The following is a 16852-nucleotide window of genomic DNA, read 5'->3' on the forward strand; positions in this document are numbered from 1 at the left end:
CCTTTTCAGGTTATAAACTAAATTTAGGCAAGAGTGAGGTGTTTGTGGTGCACCCTGGAAACCAGGAGGAAGGAATTGGTAGGCTCCCGCTTAGGCGGGCAAGGGAGAGTTTCAGGTACTTGGGGGTGCAGGTGGCCAGGTACTGGGGGACTCTTCACAAACATAATTTCACCAGACTGGTAGATCAGATGGAGGAGTTCAAGAGGTGGGACATACTGCCATTGTCGTTGGCGGGGAGGGTGCAGTGCGTCAAAATGATGGTGCTTCCGAGGTTCTTGTTCCTCTTTCAGTGCCTGCCTATCTTCATCCCCAGGGCCTTCTTTTGGAGAATGACTAGCAGTATCTTGAGCTTTGTGTGGGCACATGGGACTCCGAGTGAAGAGGGTTTTCCTGGAGCGAGGGAGGGATAGAGGCGGGCTGGCGCTGCCCAACCTTTTGGGGTACTATTGGGCGGCCAATGTGTCAATGGTGCGTAAATGGGTGATGGAGGGGGGAGGGGCGGCGTGGAAAAGAATGGAGATGGCGTCATGTAGAGGTACGAGCCTGGGTGCCATGGTAACGGCGCCGTTGCCGCTCTCCCCTAAGAGGTATACCACGAGCCCGGTGGTGGCGGCGACCCTAAGAATCTGGGGACAGTGGAGACGGCATAGAGGGGAAACAGGGGGCTCGATGGCGGCTCCATTGGGTGGGAATCATCGGTTCATCCCGGGGAACAAGGATGGGGGATTTAGGGGGTGGCAAAGGGTGGGCATCAGTAAATTGAGGGACCTGTTTATTGGTGGGAGGTTTGCGGGCCTGGGGGAACTGGAAGGTAAATTTGGGCTCCCCCAAGGGAACATGTTCAGATACTTGCAGGTAAAGGCGTTTGCTAGGCGACAGGTAGAGGGATTCCCTTTGCTGCCCTCACGGGGGACGATGGACAGAGTGCTTTCTGGGGTGTGGGTCGGAGAGGGGAAGGTGTCTGACATTTATAAGGTAATGCAGGAGGTGGAGGAGTCGTCAGTGGAGGAGCTGAAGGCTAAATGGGAGGGGGAACTTGGGGAGCAGATAGAGGACGGGACTTGGGCGGATGCCTTGGAGAGAGTCAACTCTTCCTCTTCATGTGCAAGGCTTAGTCTCATCCAATTTAAGGTGCTGCACCGGGCCCACATGTCCGGGACTAGGATGAGTAGGTTCTTTGGGGGTGAGGACAGGTGCGCCAGATGTTTGGGGAGTCCAGCGAATCATGCCCATATGTTCTGGGCATGCCCAGCACTGGAAGAATTCTGGAAGGGGGTGGCGGGGATGGTGTCGAGGGTGGTTGGATCCAGGGTCAAACCAGGGTGGGGACTCGCGATTTTTGGAGTGGCGGTGGAGCCGGGAGTGCAGGAGGCGAAAGAGGCCGGTGTCCTGGCCTCTGCGTCCCTAGTAGCCCGGCTAAGGATCTTGATGCAGTGGAAAGATGCGAGGCCCCCCAAGTGTGGAGACCTGGTTCAGTGACATGGCGGGATTTATAAAATTGGACAGGGTCAAATTTGCCCTGAGAGGATCAATACAAGGGTTCTATAAACGGTGGCAGCCTTTTCTGGACTTCCTGGCTCAAAGATAGGTATCTTGGTCGATAGCAGCAGCAACCCGGGGGGGGGGGTACCTTATTATAGTTTCTGGTTTTTTTTTTCGCTACGGTTATGTAACTTAACATTGTGTTAATTTAAGTTGTTGTTAATATGTTGGGTTGTTCATTGAGGTGGGGCGAAAGTTCATAATTGTTGTCATTATTGTTATTGTTGGTATTTTAGTATTGTTTGATGTTGTTGTATAAATTCAAAATTTTTCAATAAAAATTATTTAAAAAAAAAATGAATTCCATGTTTCATAACCGTCATCAAACGTACCCAAGGTGCCTGTTTGCCCGCCATTCTTAGATTCTGGCTTCAAGGGTCTCCACTTCCTCCCTTCCCACTGTGTTGGAAAGTCTGGCGCAAAAAATCCCCTGGACAAGCAACTAGGAAATCTTTCCCTTTATGCCGAGTATTTAGACTTTTCTACCGGTTAGTGGCCCGTGCAACGTCGGCAGAGTTCGAAAATCCCCGGTCCCCGCAGAATCTGTAGCTTCACCACGTGTGCGGTTCTTGCAGCCCAGACCACACTCACCTCAACACAAGTCGACCTTCCCTGACTGTCGGTCTTCTTATTCACAGTTGCTGCCGGAAATTTTTGTTAACCCTTCACATCACATCGTCCAAATCCGTGAGCGCGCGTGTCCAGTCCAGAGAACCTTCCGCCACTCCCAATGCCGTCCCACAATTAGTCGATGAAAATCTTAATTCCAAGGATTTCTCTGCATCAAACCTTGTCGCCAGTTTTCAATGTCGTACCACAATTGTAGTGCTTCGCCCAAATCTGTGCGTGCGCCACTCCAGTCCAGAGATTTCCAAGGATTCTTGGATTCTGGATTCTTGTAAGACATGGTAAGAAGTGTATTGAGGGTGTTGCTCAATACAATCAAGGTGGTGACCTGCTGACTTCACTACACATCACGTGACACAGAACCAGCAGGAATGTATTCCCAGATACATAACAGGAACAATAGTGGCAAAGCAGTACGTGGCCCACAGTATGTGGCTACTGTAAGCATTTATGGTGTCATCTCGGTCTTAAGGATCTCAATGCCTCAGGGGATAGCAGCAATTCTGTATTTATCTGTCTTCACTGCTACCAGTGACAGACCCAACTTTGGAATGCCGTTGTTGCTATCTTTATTAATAACCACAAGCTGCGAGTATGTTTCTTGTACTGACCAAATGACCACACAACCAGTATGTAATTTCAAAAGACATTTTTTTATTAAACACAAGACTTATCTCTATGTGCAATGATACACGCTGCTACGCATTAAACTACACCTATCAACTAAGATGACCTTTACTTAACTTCTGGATGACCGGCTCTGTGCAGGTAGATAAGGCCTTTATCTGAATTCCCACGTGTGTCGGCTGGAAGTCATCAGGTTCGTCTCGGCTGCGGCACGTCTCTCTCAGGTAGTGATTGCGGGTCTTGAACTTGGCTGGTCGCTATGCTGCAGTTGGTGTGGGCACAGGCTGGTCCCAAAAGCGATTGATCCCTACTGCACAGGGCCTCTTATCCATCTTTTTCATGCCCTTTTGGTCGGTGCTAACTCAGGATCCAATGGATCGATAGGGTCTCGATCACCCTAATCAATTCTGGCCAATTAGGGGCAGGTACCTCGATGGCTGGGCGGGTCCTAGTTACCATTGTCCCAGGTACATATGCCTTTCCAAATAAGGGGAGGCAGCGCAGGTGAGTCTGCTACTGTTGCTATTCCTTGGTTTGAGTCTATTGTTCTAGGGAAATCGGTGATTGACCTTTAACAAGTGCAAGTTTCAATTCGATCTGGTTTTCCTTTGCTCAAACACAGGGCTGTGTACTGTCTGTGGCCCAACTTGACCACAATTCCCATTATCCTTTGCGGGCGGCCATTTTAGATAGCCACACCATTATAGGACAATAAGGATGGATAGCAATGGGCTGCATGGAATAATTCTTCCAGGATTTATGTGGGGGTATATTGTTGGGCCTTGATCTGGGTGTGCCTAGTATTGATATTGGCTGATTTGATCTGGGAGTTGTGTTTCTGGGTTCCTTTACGCATTCTCACCAATCACCCTCACAGGCTTAGTAAACTATAAACAGATTTGATTTGTTTGAAGACTCCAAATGATATATATACACATTACAGGATAGTTCAACAAACATGTATCCTCTAGGGATTCAGCAACACAACATTACTCACAGAAACAGCTGTATATTGCACACTACCAACTTGTTACTGGACACATTCTGCTTTACATTTTAGTTCCTTGATCATTTGCTTATTGTCTTAAGAGTGATATCACAGCAGGAATGCACGATACTGTTGGCATGAGGAGCACATTATGGCACCACTACTGTCACTATTGGGTTATCCCCTGCAGTTGAGGTCCCCAACGACTGATATCCCACTCACCAAGGGCTGCTGGCCAGTCACAGGCTGACAGCTACTCTGGCCACCAGAAGCGGTGACTGCTGTCAGCACGGAACCTACTAGAGGCCCAGGAACATAGTGAGATCACAGACCATAGGTGAGGGTGGGATGTGGGGTGGAGGGGGGGGGGGGGGGAGGGGAGGGGGGGGGGGGGGGGGGGGGAGAGGGGGGGGGGAGTAGGCTCGGAGGCAAGGGCAGGGGATGGTTTCCACCAACTAATGCCAGGTCCCTCAATTGGGCACAGAGTGCCTGATAATGAGGGGACTACTCACCAACCTCGCCCGAGATGCCACTGGCAACCTTCTGCAGACACAGGGAAGCAGTGCAGCCATTGTTAAATCCCTAAGGCACCTTTATGATGGGTATCAATTGACTCATGAATGAGCCTGATTGACATCCCACTATTGGCGTCCAGGAATCCAGACAGCCCATTTCACTTTCCAACTTAATTGGTGGGCTTCCTCCTCCTGCTGGGCCTCCCCTATGATCAAGTGGATCCAGCAACCATAGTTTCCAATGCAATGGACTGTATTACATCCACCTCACTATCACTTCCTGTTTAAACGTTATATACCTCGTGGAGGCCACAGCATTGGGACTCAGATTCCCTGTGACCTCCATTGAATATGAGTTTCCCCGGTAACGGGGGAGGGGCTTCCTCTCAGCAGGGGATTAGATGGCTAGTACAAAAGCCCCGACATGATTGCAGGAGTGGGGGTTCTTGTATACTCTAAATAAACCTGACCTTTGTTCTAAGAACATAAGAACGAGGAGCAGGAGTAGGCCATCTGGCCCCTCGAGCCCGCTCCGCCATTCAATGAGATCATGGCTGATCTTTTGTGGACTCAGCTCCACTTTCCGGCCCAAACACCATAACCCTTAATCCCTTTATTCTTCAAAAAACTATCTATCTTTACCTTAAAAATATTTAATGAAGGAGCCTCAACTGCTACACTGGGCAAGGAATTCCATAGATTCACAACCCTTTGGGTGAAGAAGTTCCTCCTAAACTCAATCCTAAATCTACTTCCCCTTATTTTGAGGCTATGCCCCATAGTTCTGCTTTCACCCGCCAGTGGAAACAACCCGTTATCTACTGTACTGGTAATGACCTAAAAAAATTCCACCAAATTAGTTAGGCACGACCTGCCCTTTATGAACCCATGCTGCGTCTGCCCAATGGGACAATTTCTATCCAGATGCCTCACTATTTCTTCCTTGATGATAGATTCCAGCATCTTCCCTACTACTGAAGTTAAGCTCACTGGCCTATAATTACCCGCACTCTGCCTACCTCCTTTTTTAAACAGTGGTGTCACGTTTGCTAATTTCCAATCCACCGAGACCAGCCCAGTCTAGTAAATTTTGTTAAATTATCACTAGTGCATCTGCAATTTCCCTAGCCATCCCTTTTAGCACTCTGGGATGCATTCCATCAGGGCCAGGAGACTTGTCTACCTTTAGCCCCATTAGCTTGCCAATCACTACTTCCTTAGTGATAACAATCATCTCAAGGTCCTCACCTGCCATAGCCTCATTTCTATCAGTCGCTGGCATGTTATTTGTGTCTTCCACTGTGAAGACCGACCCAAAAAACCCGTTCAGTTCCTCAGCCATTTCCTCATCTCCCATTATTAAAACTCCCTTCTCATCCTCTAAAGGACCAATATTTACCTTAGCCACTCTTTTTTTGTTTTATATATTTGTTTTCTACCCGTTCGGTCCACGTGCTCTATTTTAGTGAATTCTACAATAGGTGTCAAGGGACTCCACATTCCAAAGCGGTGCTGCTAAAATAAAAACAGAGCAATGCTTGGAGGTCACTGAGCCTTATTCTTCCTCAAGCTACTCTTGCTGTACCCGAACATCCGTATAAAAACACCCAAAGGGGATCGTGGGAGAGCTGATTTAACATTAGTAAGATGATGCCATTAAGCCAGGAGAACTCAGTGTCTGGGAGGTTTAAGTTGCGTGTGATATTCAAGTCCAGTACATTGCAGGGGACCAATAACCCCTTCATGTTAATCACAAAAGAACAAACTACTGAAACAAAATATTTAGAGCAACAGTTGAAGACGTATAATGGAGATATAATCATTTGTAAAAATGCATATTTTTAAAGGACCAATTGTATTTTCTTCTTTCCGTCTTTAATATAATAATAACTAGGTTTAATTGGACAGGGCACAAAGGTTCTTTGTTGTCGGATGAATGGAAATCTATTGAACAGACAATAACCAGCTGGTTCTGAAGTGTGTCCATTTCCAAAAGTGAAAACAATCCTATTTTAATCATTTTCCATCCTGCAGGATAGACTTTCAATTCTCCAGACGACACGAGCAAGGGCATTGAAGATGGAATATTCGCTTGACGTGGAGTGTTCGTTCCATAATGCAGTTGGTATAAACTAAATATCCCCTGAGACTTTCATTCAACAATGCTGTTTGTTTGAAAACATCAAACAGTAGTAAAATATCTCTATTAATAAATCATAGAGACCATAGAATGTATAGAATTTACAGTGCAGAAGGAGGCTATTCAGCCCATCGAGTCTGCACCAGCTCTTTCAAACAGCACCCCACTTACGTCCACACCTCCACCCTATCCCCGTAACCCAACCTACCCTTCAAGGGCAATTTATCATGGCCAATCCACCTAACCTGTACATCTTTGGACTGTGGGAGTAAACCCACGCAGACACGGGGAGAACGTGCAGACTCCGCACAGACAGTGACCCAAGCCGAGAATCGAACCCGGGACCCTGGAGCTGTGAAGCAACTGTGCTAACCACTGTGCTACCATGCCGAGAGAGTATAGGCCTAAACTGCTCAATCTCTCGTCAGAAGACAAACCCCGTGGGCTGGATTCTTCATTCCAGAGTCTAAGTGCTGACGCCAGGACTGAATTGCGGGTGTCCTACAGCCTCCACAGTGGCACCGGTCCTGGAGCAATTCAGGAAATGCTAATGAGCCATGCCCGCCTCCATGTGGAACTAGTGCGATTCCACCTGGTGCCGGCTTCGGATTCGCTGCAGTCGAGATTGGCACTGGAGAGCCGGACAAGTTGGAGCTACATACAAGCACTCCATTCCCTACACACTCTCATTCCAGCCAAGAAGATGCCACCCCAGACAGCGGCCCCGAGATTCGCAGATGTAGAGCTGAAGACACTGCTGGATGCCGTGGAGGAGAGGCGGGACATCCTGTTCTCCAGGGTGGGAAGGAGGCTGCCACCTGCAGATTTCAACTGGGCCTGTGCGCAAGTGGCAGAGGCCATGAGTGCTGTGGGCCCCACTGCCAGGTCCAAGCAGCGGTGGACGAAGAAGCTGCATGACCTCCTTGGGGCAGACAGGGTAAGTCAACACCACCACCAAGCGACTGGCACCAACCCTTGTCCCACACACACGTATCCACCATCCCCTCCCCCTTGCCCCCTGGAGGTCAATTGAACGGCAGCAGGCCACTTTCACTCCACTCTGCACCACATGCCAACACCCATGCCACCCGCCATGACCGGGTGCTCTGCCCACACAGGCCACTGGTCGCAGACCTCCTGAGCTGTCAGTGTCCGAGTGTCTCACACTGTGCATTATCTGTTCCCCCAGGAGAATGCAGCCCCAACCCCAGGGAGAGACAGAAGACCGGAGGGGGCCCGCCGTACCTGCGGCCCCTCACTGTCGCAGAGCAGAGGGCATTGGATCTGTTCCGTGGGGTCAGAGAACAGGCAGTCGCCGAGGCGGATATCGATATTGGAAACGCAAGTGAGTCGGATGTCTCTGACACGTGTGGCACCCTTCCGCTGCACATCACACCTATACGTGATCTAACCACGCGTCTTGTCTTATGCCTTGCAGGATCATCTGGCAACGAGGGTCCATCTATTTTTCTGTGATTCATGCATGAGGACACCCAGATCCCTCTGTACTGAAACACTCTGAATTTTCTCTCCATTGAGATAATAAGCGGCCTTTCCATTTTTCCAACCAAAATGGATAACTTCATACATGGCCATGTTAAACTCCATCTGCCAAATATTGGCCCATTCACCTAACCTATCTATACCCATTTATAATTTTCTTAATTCCTCATTGCAATTTACTATCCCACCTATTTTAGTGTCAGCTCCAAATTTGGCTTTAGTAGTTCTATTCCTACATCCTCTCTACTGAGTAGCACTACACTCCGTATGCTCACCCGTTGCCTGTGCCTCTATATTTACATTGCGGATTTATGTATGTCTTATGTTTTTTTATTGCACATGGCACGATCTGTCTGAACTGCACGCAGAACAATACTTCACTGTACCTCAGTACATGTGATAATAAAACAAATCCAAGTCATTAATAAATAGTTGGGGCCTGAGGATTGAAGCCTGTGGCAACCAACTAGTTGCATCTTGCCAACCAGAAAAAGGCCCATTTATCCCGACTGTCTTCTGTTGGTTAGCTAGTCTTCTATCTAAGCTAATAAATTACCTCTAATCCCATGTGATTGTACCTTGTGTATTAGCCTTTTGTGAGGCACCTCATCAAATGCCTTCTGCATCTACATGACGTCCATTACCCACTTGATCCACTGTCCATTTCAGGCATTCAGGCAGTGCTGGTGGGAGTTTCCGACCACGTGCCTACCTGACATCCAGGATTAGTGAGGGACCCCAGACCCGGTGAGTACGAGATGGGGCTGGCAGCACCTCTTCCTTCACAATGGCAGGGTCCTTGATTAGGCACAAGTGTCTAACAAGAGACCAGGGTCTACACCCCCAGAGTCCACAGGGAAACAACAGGCTCCCTGCATGGTGGCTTCTCTGTTTGCTGCTGAGAAAGCCATTCACAAGTCTTCCCCACTCTGGACTTAATCGGGGCACAAGAGGGAAGTTTGTGGGGTCCAACCCGGCAGCCTCCCACTTGATTGAATTACTCTTTCCCCCCCCCCAAATTCACCTCAGGGCAGCACATTAAATGTCACCCAGAGTATGAAATGCAGGCAGAGCGGGTTTCAGGAGGGAATCTTAGATTTGGGAATAATTGCGGGAGCACTGGGATCTAGGATCTCTACATACAATTGTAGATTGGGCCTGTAGAATGTTAAGGCATGGCAAGTATATGGCAGTGATCATCGAGGGGCGGTGCTAGTACACAGGAATACTCACTGGGTTGGGTGTAACGGTTCCTAACACTGGGGTGGAGAGAACAATGTTGTTTTATTATTTGTCACCCAGATAAATAGTATGATTTAATTAATCCCATTTGGGAAGACAATGATTACTAAACTGGTTGAATTTCCTTTATTTGCCATAAAATTAGTATTTTAAGTTTAAGCATGGAAATCATTATTGATGCGACTGGATATATTGTAATTTATGGGAATAATGAGTAATAGGATTACTCACAATGCAATGAATTATTCATGATCTCATTCAACCTTGGTTACTAACACATTACTCTTCACTAGCCTTGGTTTGATTAATCTGGATACACGATGTTTCACATTAAACTAACCTCCAATTTAGATAGGGAGATTAAATAACTTGGAAACTATCAATCCCTGTGGTCTAGTTGATGCACAAAGGCATCACTGTAAGCACAAAGACAAATATTGGTCCTTTATAAGGAATGTTAAAATTACTATTGTGCACCAGTTGGGGAGTGAATGTTTGAATAGCACATTAATCTGTTCGCAATAATAATGCATTGCGCCAAATTCATAAATTGACTTACAATCTGAATTTTAATGATTGGCTCTTAAAACTTTTACCCTACGTTTTGCAACATTGCAAACCCTTCTAATGGTCTTTACCTAGTACTAAATGCTCATGGTTATACACAATCTTTAATCATTAACATCAGAGCACTTTTGTTCACCACCCGTAAGGGTATAATGAGAGATTCAGAGCAGAGTGCTGCACAGCTAATGAAAATCTCTTCCATTTCAGCACCAGTTAATCCTAAACCTCACCACATTCCTGCTTATGACTCATAGCCATGCTCCAATCATCACATCTACATCAGATAGCAAATATCCATTAAACCAAGCAAGTTGTTTCTCATTTTGTCAGTCAGTCATCTTTGGGATCAGTGGGGCGTAGCAAGCTAAAGTGCATCCGTAATCGGATTTGCAGAGAAAGCTCTGGGTCCAAATAAAAGCAATTAGGGCAAACCCACTCCCCCGCCCCACAAAGGATGACAGAGAATAATCGTATAATGAATTGTTTAATAAAAAGAAAATAGGAGAATAGTTTTTAAAAATTTTAATGTTCTTTGCCAAATTCTTTGTCAGAAATATACAAGATCATTTTCTGCTAAAGGTACATATGCAAATCACTAACCTTTAATGGGCAATATTTCTGAATAGCTGAACTATTGCAGACTGCTTGGTAAGGCACAATTTGTTGCACTGGAAGTGCTTTTGTTCTGGGTAAACAACGGCCAACGGTATTTCAATTTTAATTCCAATTGATGTATGTTAGCATTACTAATAGCTCAAGATTAGTCAATAGTGTAAAAATAAAATTGGAGGTTTTGTTCTGGAAAAAGCATCACAAGCGGTAATCCAAAAGCTAGTCAGACAGTTAACTCTTGCATTTCTAAAACATCTGAACTGAATCACAGAAAACACGAGGAGGCTACGCAGGGGTGAAATTGGTCAGTGCCAGCAGTGTGAAACAGGCTCGTAGAAAATCGGCAACTGGATTTGCAGCACACCCAACCTTCTTTTCACTGAAGTTGATAGGAAGATAGTTCAAAATCTTTTTGGAGAGTGATTTTCTAGTCTTGTCACTTTTGCTCGGTTTGAAGTAAAAAAAAGAATCTTGTCGATGTTTTCTAAGATATTGGAAAGTAAAAATTGCAGTGAAACATTGGTTGCTGATTGACTACGAACCTGCATCACTTTGATGACGTAGATTAATTTGACCCCCGCACATTTTCAGGCGGCACGGTAGCCCAGTGGTTAGCACTATTGCTTCACAGTGTCTGGTGCCAGGTTTGATTCCTGGCTTGGTCACCGTCTGTGCGGAGTCTGCACGTTCTTCCTGTGTCTGTGTGGGTTTCCTCCGGGTGCTCCGGTTTTCTTACACAAGTCCAGAAAGATGCCCGTTAGGTAATTTAGACATTCTGAATTCTTCCTCTATGTACCCAAACAGGCGACGGAATGTGGTGACTAGGGGCTTTTCACAGTAACTTCTTTGCAGTGTTAATGTAAGCCGACTTGTGACAATAGATTTTTAAAATTTGAACTCACAGCGCTCCTTCAAACTAGTTCTATGTAGTCGACACTGATTCCCTCAGAGCAGAAAGTGCCTCATTTATATCAAATGACCCACGTGGGTTACGCGACATCCGCAAGTGCAGTCTGCCCACAGGCTATCAATGTAGTCTACATAGCATTGTATTGAAATGGTGCAAGACAAATTAAATTTGGCCCATAGTGTCTTATCACAGATGTCTTACACAGTGCTGCAAATTTATTACAAATATTTTGGTGCCAAATATTTAGATCTGCACTCAATCACTCAAATACACTTTTTTGAGCAAGGTAAATGGCTGAGATTTTATGAGTTGGCTTTAACTTTTTTTTATTATACACTATTGCATAGTATATGGTAGTCCTTCACTTTGAGACATTTTATGATTCCTCATTAACAAAGAAGCTCTACATAATGTTTCTAAAATGCTGTGCTATTCAATTCCCCGATCTCCTTTTGTGGGCTCTTTACAATGTGTTGCATTCTGCACTGAGGGGGCAGGAAGGAAACTTGCTTGCAGCTCTCTGCCAACACTCTGTGACCATCTGCTGGAAGGTGCTCGAGAGCAACTCACAGGGACCCTCTTTCCCAGTTTTATTTCCCCCTGTGGAGAGGTTCCTGGGCTCTACTCAACTTTCTTTTTTTACAATGGTACTGTCAATTTAATGATTTACCATACAAGGAATTACAGATGGAAACAAGAACCTGCCGTACTAATACTCCTGGCTGTAACGTGAATTTGTAGGACCGGAAAAAAAAGATCAATCAAAGCTGTTGTTATTTTTATCTCCTTATTCTGTTTTGCATGCTACACTAATGTCATCTACTATTCAAACTGAATGTCAAGAAATTCTCTACAGAATGTATCAATGCTGGGAATGGGTTCACAGGTGGGATAGTGGATACATTATTCTTGGTATCAGCTAAAGAACAATTGGATAACGAAATGGGGTTGGATGACCTAAATTGGGGGGGGGGGGGGGGGAAATCAAATAGCCATTACCATCTGTATACATCTGATGATTTTGGAGGACTAATTCTGGGAGACAGTTTGGTATGCATATGTATTGGATGAAATTGCAATCTTCATCCCAAGAGTATCAGGAAATACATTGGTTTGCTTTTTTACATTTTTACCTTGTAGCTAGCATGTTGTTTACTTAATAAATTAAACTTTCATATTCTATTAATTGATATATACCTTTATTTTACACAATTATATAGTATGACAAAAGATCATACATTTAAAAAAATTTACAACAAATCCCTTTACAACAACATATGAAAAATAGACATGAACAGAACACAGTCCTATAAGTCGGCACAGACACCACCTGCAATTACTTACAAAAGTCAAATGGTACAACCAGCAGTACAAGCTTTCTTCCTTTAGTTAAACAGTGAGGTAGATATATTTTAAAGATAAAGCCAAACAAAGTACAGTATTAAGAACAGAACATTTACAATCTTAAAATGAAATGTTACTCCAACAGCAATATATTATACAAATATCCAAAGTTGCAAAAGGTATGTACCCTCTGAAATTTAGAAAGTCAGAGCTGCCAATGTTCATACTCTATCATCAGAGTGAACCTACCATAATGTTTAAGGAAATCCAACTGCTACCAATTGTTTCAGAAATCTTTCTTACACAACAGTTAGAATCACTAGAATCCTTAAGCCAATGGCAGAGTGAGAAGGCAAAGATAAAAAAACTTGTTGTAGGGCATTACATTCAATGATTTTCTTTATGCATCGTTATGCTGTTAGGGCAAAATGTATTTTTATATATGCATATAATTCCATTACACAAAAGATTTTACATGCAACTTAAAAGTAGATTAACATGAACTTTGAAAGCATAAATTGGAAGGCATAATGTCACCCCTTTTGAGGCGGTCAGTCTATCTCTTAAATATTTTCAATTTATATTGTGAAAAAAGAAAAATATCCCTGCAGGGTATTTTTACAATCAATTTGGGAAAAGACGAGAAAGCAAAATATTACAGTGACAGTTACTTGAAAATATGTGAACTGTAATTACCACCTAACATCAAGCCATCAAAAAAATCTGTAATTTTAAGAAGTAGTCAATAGGACATGCCAGAAGCTACTTTATTATGTGATTTAGAGAAAATAGTCAGTCATATGTGAATGATGTAACCGTATACCTTTCAGCTTTTACTCAACTGGCTACCATGGTTTTAATACAGGCTTTTGGGAAAATTAGTAAATTGGGAGGTTGCCCTGGTATGTGGAAAATTAAGAGTGTTAAAGTGCTAAATTGCTCACTCACAGCCATTTCTCTCAGAAATGTAGTGAATAAGGGGCATAAAAATTAGTTGTTTAATAGGAACCGGTGTCCTTGCTTTAGTGAAATGCCCTGGTCACTTTTCAGTGCCATTACTTCCACACTGGATTTTATGAAGTTTAATCATATTATTCTGCTTGGTTTTTTAAAAATCATCTTTGAAGTCACATCTATTTATAAGTCCTTCAGTTACCAGCTTTGGAAAAATACACAGATTTGGTGTAGTCTCTTCAGTGGTCAATGGTGTCAGGAAAAAAAAAGCTAAAATATGCCTTTAGTATCTTACCAAAATATAAAAATGGGCCTTCACAATTACTTCCAAAAGGATTGGCTCTCATTAAACAAATCAACTTCGACCACCCAATCAGAATTTCTGAGGGGAATGAGTAAAAAGCTGCAGCAAAGTAGCAAAAGTACATGATAAAATTCAATGGAAAATTCACAGTTAGCATAATTAATACACATCTGTATAAATGAGTTTTCATTTATGTCATTTTGACATTAAAGGGAAAATTCAGCAATCCTGCAGCATTCCTAATGGGAAAGCCACCTTTCAAAAGGGAGTGCGGGTCAGAGATTGGCGACATCACAGTTGGCACAGATTATCCCACCTGTGCTCAGTTTTGAGTTTAGCTCCCCATTGGCAGCGTTGGATCACTGAATCAGCCTTTAGAACACTTGCACAGAAATTCAGAATACAATAAAAAATATAGCTTATATGTTACTAAAATACTCTGTACTCTGCTCGTGAGAGTTCTATAAATGTTTATATACAAGGAATACATTATTAATTCATGATGTAAAATACATTCAACTGTACATTATGCAATAATCAGTACCGTGAAGAACACAGTTTGCTGAACTGCACGAAACTGGACATTCATGATACAGGACAACTCAGAGGCACGCTCACTGATGAACACCTGCTTTCAAAAATACATACAAATAAAGCCAGGAAAGGAATCTAGAGTGTGCTTAAAATGTCCCATTTGTATCTTAAAATATTAACTTCTGCCAGATACTTGAAAAATAATCAGTTTATATCTTCGAATACACCTGTCCAACTCATTTGAGAAAAACAGCAGAAAGCTATGATTTGGCCGACATTGTTAATTTCATAGGATCCCTACAGTGCAGAAGGACTCTGCACCAGCCCTCTGATAGAGCCCTCTACCTAGGCCCACTCCCTTCCACATCCCTGTAACCCCACCTAATCGTTGGTCACTAAGGGATAATTTAACATGGCCAATCCACCTAAGCTGCACATCTTTGGACAGTGGGAGGAAACCCACGCAGACGCGGGGAGAACGTGCAAACTCCACACAGTCACCCGAGGCCGGAATTGAACCCGGATCCCTGGCGCTGTGAGGCAGCAGTGATTTAAAATCAATTTTCTTAAATGCATGACTACCTGTTAATATTCCTGGAAATTAAGCGTCATGGTTGGCAGAATATTATAATGGGGGGGGGCACATCGGTATATTTACAATATTTCTCTGGAATCTGTTTAACTCGTACAGATTTCTCTCTACGTGTGTTGCTGTTATCAGAGGTTATGGCCGGCATTCTCTGCCTGTTCGCTCCGGCGGGATGCTGAGATCCCGCTCAGTGAATGGACTTTTGGCTGAGCACCAAACTCTCCGTCCTCACTGGAAGCGGCGGCAGGGCGGACTCAGATCAGAGAATCCCGGCCTATGTTTTTATCTTCTGTTAATCAGCATGTGGTGTTGCCATTTCTACACTCAGCAAGTTGCTGGTGTTTACATAAAGCCCCGAACAAAAATAAATAGCTGCATTCTAGAAATAAAGCAGCACTGAAAAAAAATCTGGTACAAATTTCACATTAGGAACCCATAAATGGTCAGCAAGTTCCCAACTCAGGGTAATTAGTAGTTTTGTCACATATAGTGTTATGCACTTGAGTTAAGCCAGTTTGCCCAAGTATAAAGCAACTTAGACGATTTCTTGTCTTGAAAATAGGATCTCTGGCTTTCAAAGGAAGATCTTCCTTTTATCCTCAGGATAATAACATCAACAATTAGCCACTTTGAACTTTGCCTCTATACTCCATTTCCTCACAACTGTTTCCCTGCGGATTAGGCCGTACTGCTGCTTGAACAGGGAGTGCTTTGTGTGCTGCCAATGCTGTGAGCAGTGCTGCTGTTTTCTGACGCTGGAGGAGATGTGGGGACCTGTTGCCTCCCAGCCGCTTCACCTGCAGACAGGAGACAATTGTCAATTTGTTGACCAATTCACCAGGTGCAAAGGCTTTACATAAATTTAGTCATGGGATGAATAACAAGAGAACAGAAGTAAAATATTTTCTCTTGAAAATAATCATTTTGTCATGCACAGCAACAATAATTATTCAATGCTTAGTGTGTGGGATAAAGTTCCAGGCTTTATGTTCATAATCATCTCCTGTACATAATTCATCCTTCTGCAGGACCAGTCAACACTTCAATGCATTAACAATTTAAAAATGGACATAGCTTTCGAAAGCCATGAAGCTCTTTTTCTCTCCATCCCACTATGGAGATGGTTTTGTTTAATCAGAATCCCTTTCCCAGGCCTCTCAGCTCTGAAACTCACTGCCAAGTAAAAATAATTCATCACAGATTCATGCGAAAATCAGAACAGGCCACGATCCCCTGCTGTTATTCCAGATTGGTAACTTAATTCCACATTTAACCATTTCCCGAGTCATGTAATGGTAAATACTTTGGGCTGAATTCTCAGTTTGGGAGACAGTGGGCAAGGTTCGCCGGGCGTGTTGGGCTCAAGCGAGACCACAACGCGGCCGGAGAATCCTGGGAGAGGCCTGCAGCAAGCCTCCGTACAGCCTCCGCGCTTCACAGGATTCACCGGAGTCCCAGGAAACGCCAAAGTTGGAACTGTGCCTCAAAAGGGCAAGACTGAATGCACTTGCGGACGTAGGTTGTAAACCTACTTACAATCTACCTACCCAGGATCCACTGGCCTCCCTCGATTCTCCGGCCTCCCCAGGGAAGCTGCAGCCAGACGTCGATCAGTGCGGGTCACACAAACGTGGTCCAGGCGGAACTGCACCCAGGGGTCTCCTGGGCTATCGGAGATGCCTGGGTGGTCAGGGTAAAGTGCAGGGTGGCTCCCTGACCCTTCCCTTGGAATGTGGGCACCTTGGCACTGCCCAGCTGGCACCTTGGCACTGCTACCTTTAAGCTCACTTAGAGATAGGGGGCACTGTTTGAAAATAGCGGCCGGATCTCTGAGTGCAGCTCCCCAGTGTTATA

At 44.5% G+C, this 16852-nt stretch overlaps 1 protein-coding gene across 3 annotated transcripts in view; it reads right to left on the reverse strand.

Annotated features, from left to right (window-relative positions):
* Window positions 1–12450: 12450 nt before the first annotated feature.
* tgfbr3 (transforming growth factor, beta receptor III) overlaps window positions 12451–16852 on the reverse strand; it is a 207375-nt gene continuing 202973 nt past the window's right edge. For all 3 annotated transcript variants that reach the window (XM_038793815.1, XM_038793814.1, XM_038793816.1), the window contains exon 17: window positions 12451–15795. In XM_038793815.1, the coding sequence (XP_038649743.1) occupies window positions 15677–15795 (119 nt within the window). In that variant the 3' untranslated portion in view covers window positions 12451–15676. The remainder of the gene's footprint in view (window positions 15796–16852) is intronic.

Source organism: Scyliorhinus canicula, chromosome 4 (assembly GCF_902713615.1).
Source record: "Scyliorhinus canicula chromosome 4, sScyCan1.1, whole genome shotgun sequence".
NCBI lineage: Eukaryota > Metazoa > Chordata > Chondrichthyes > Carcharhiniformes > Scyliorhinidae > Scyliorhinus > Scyliorhinus canicula.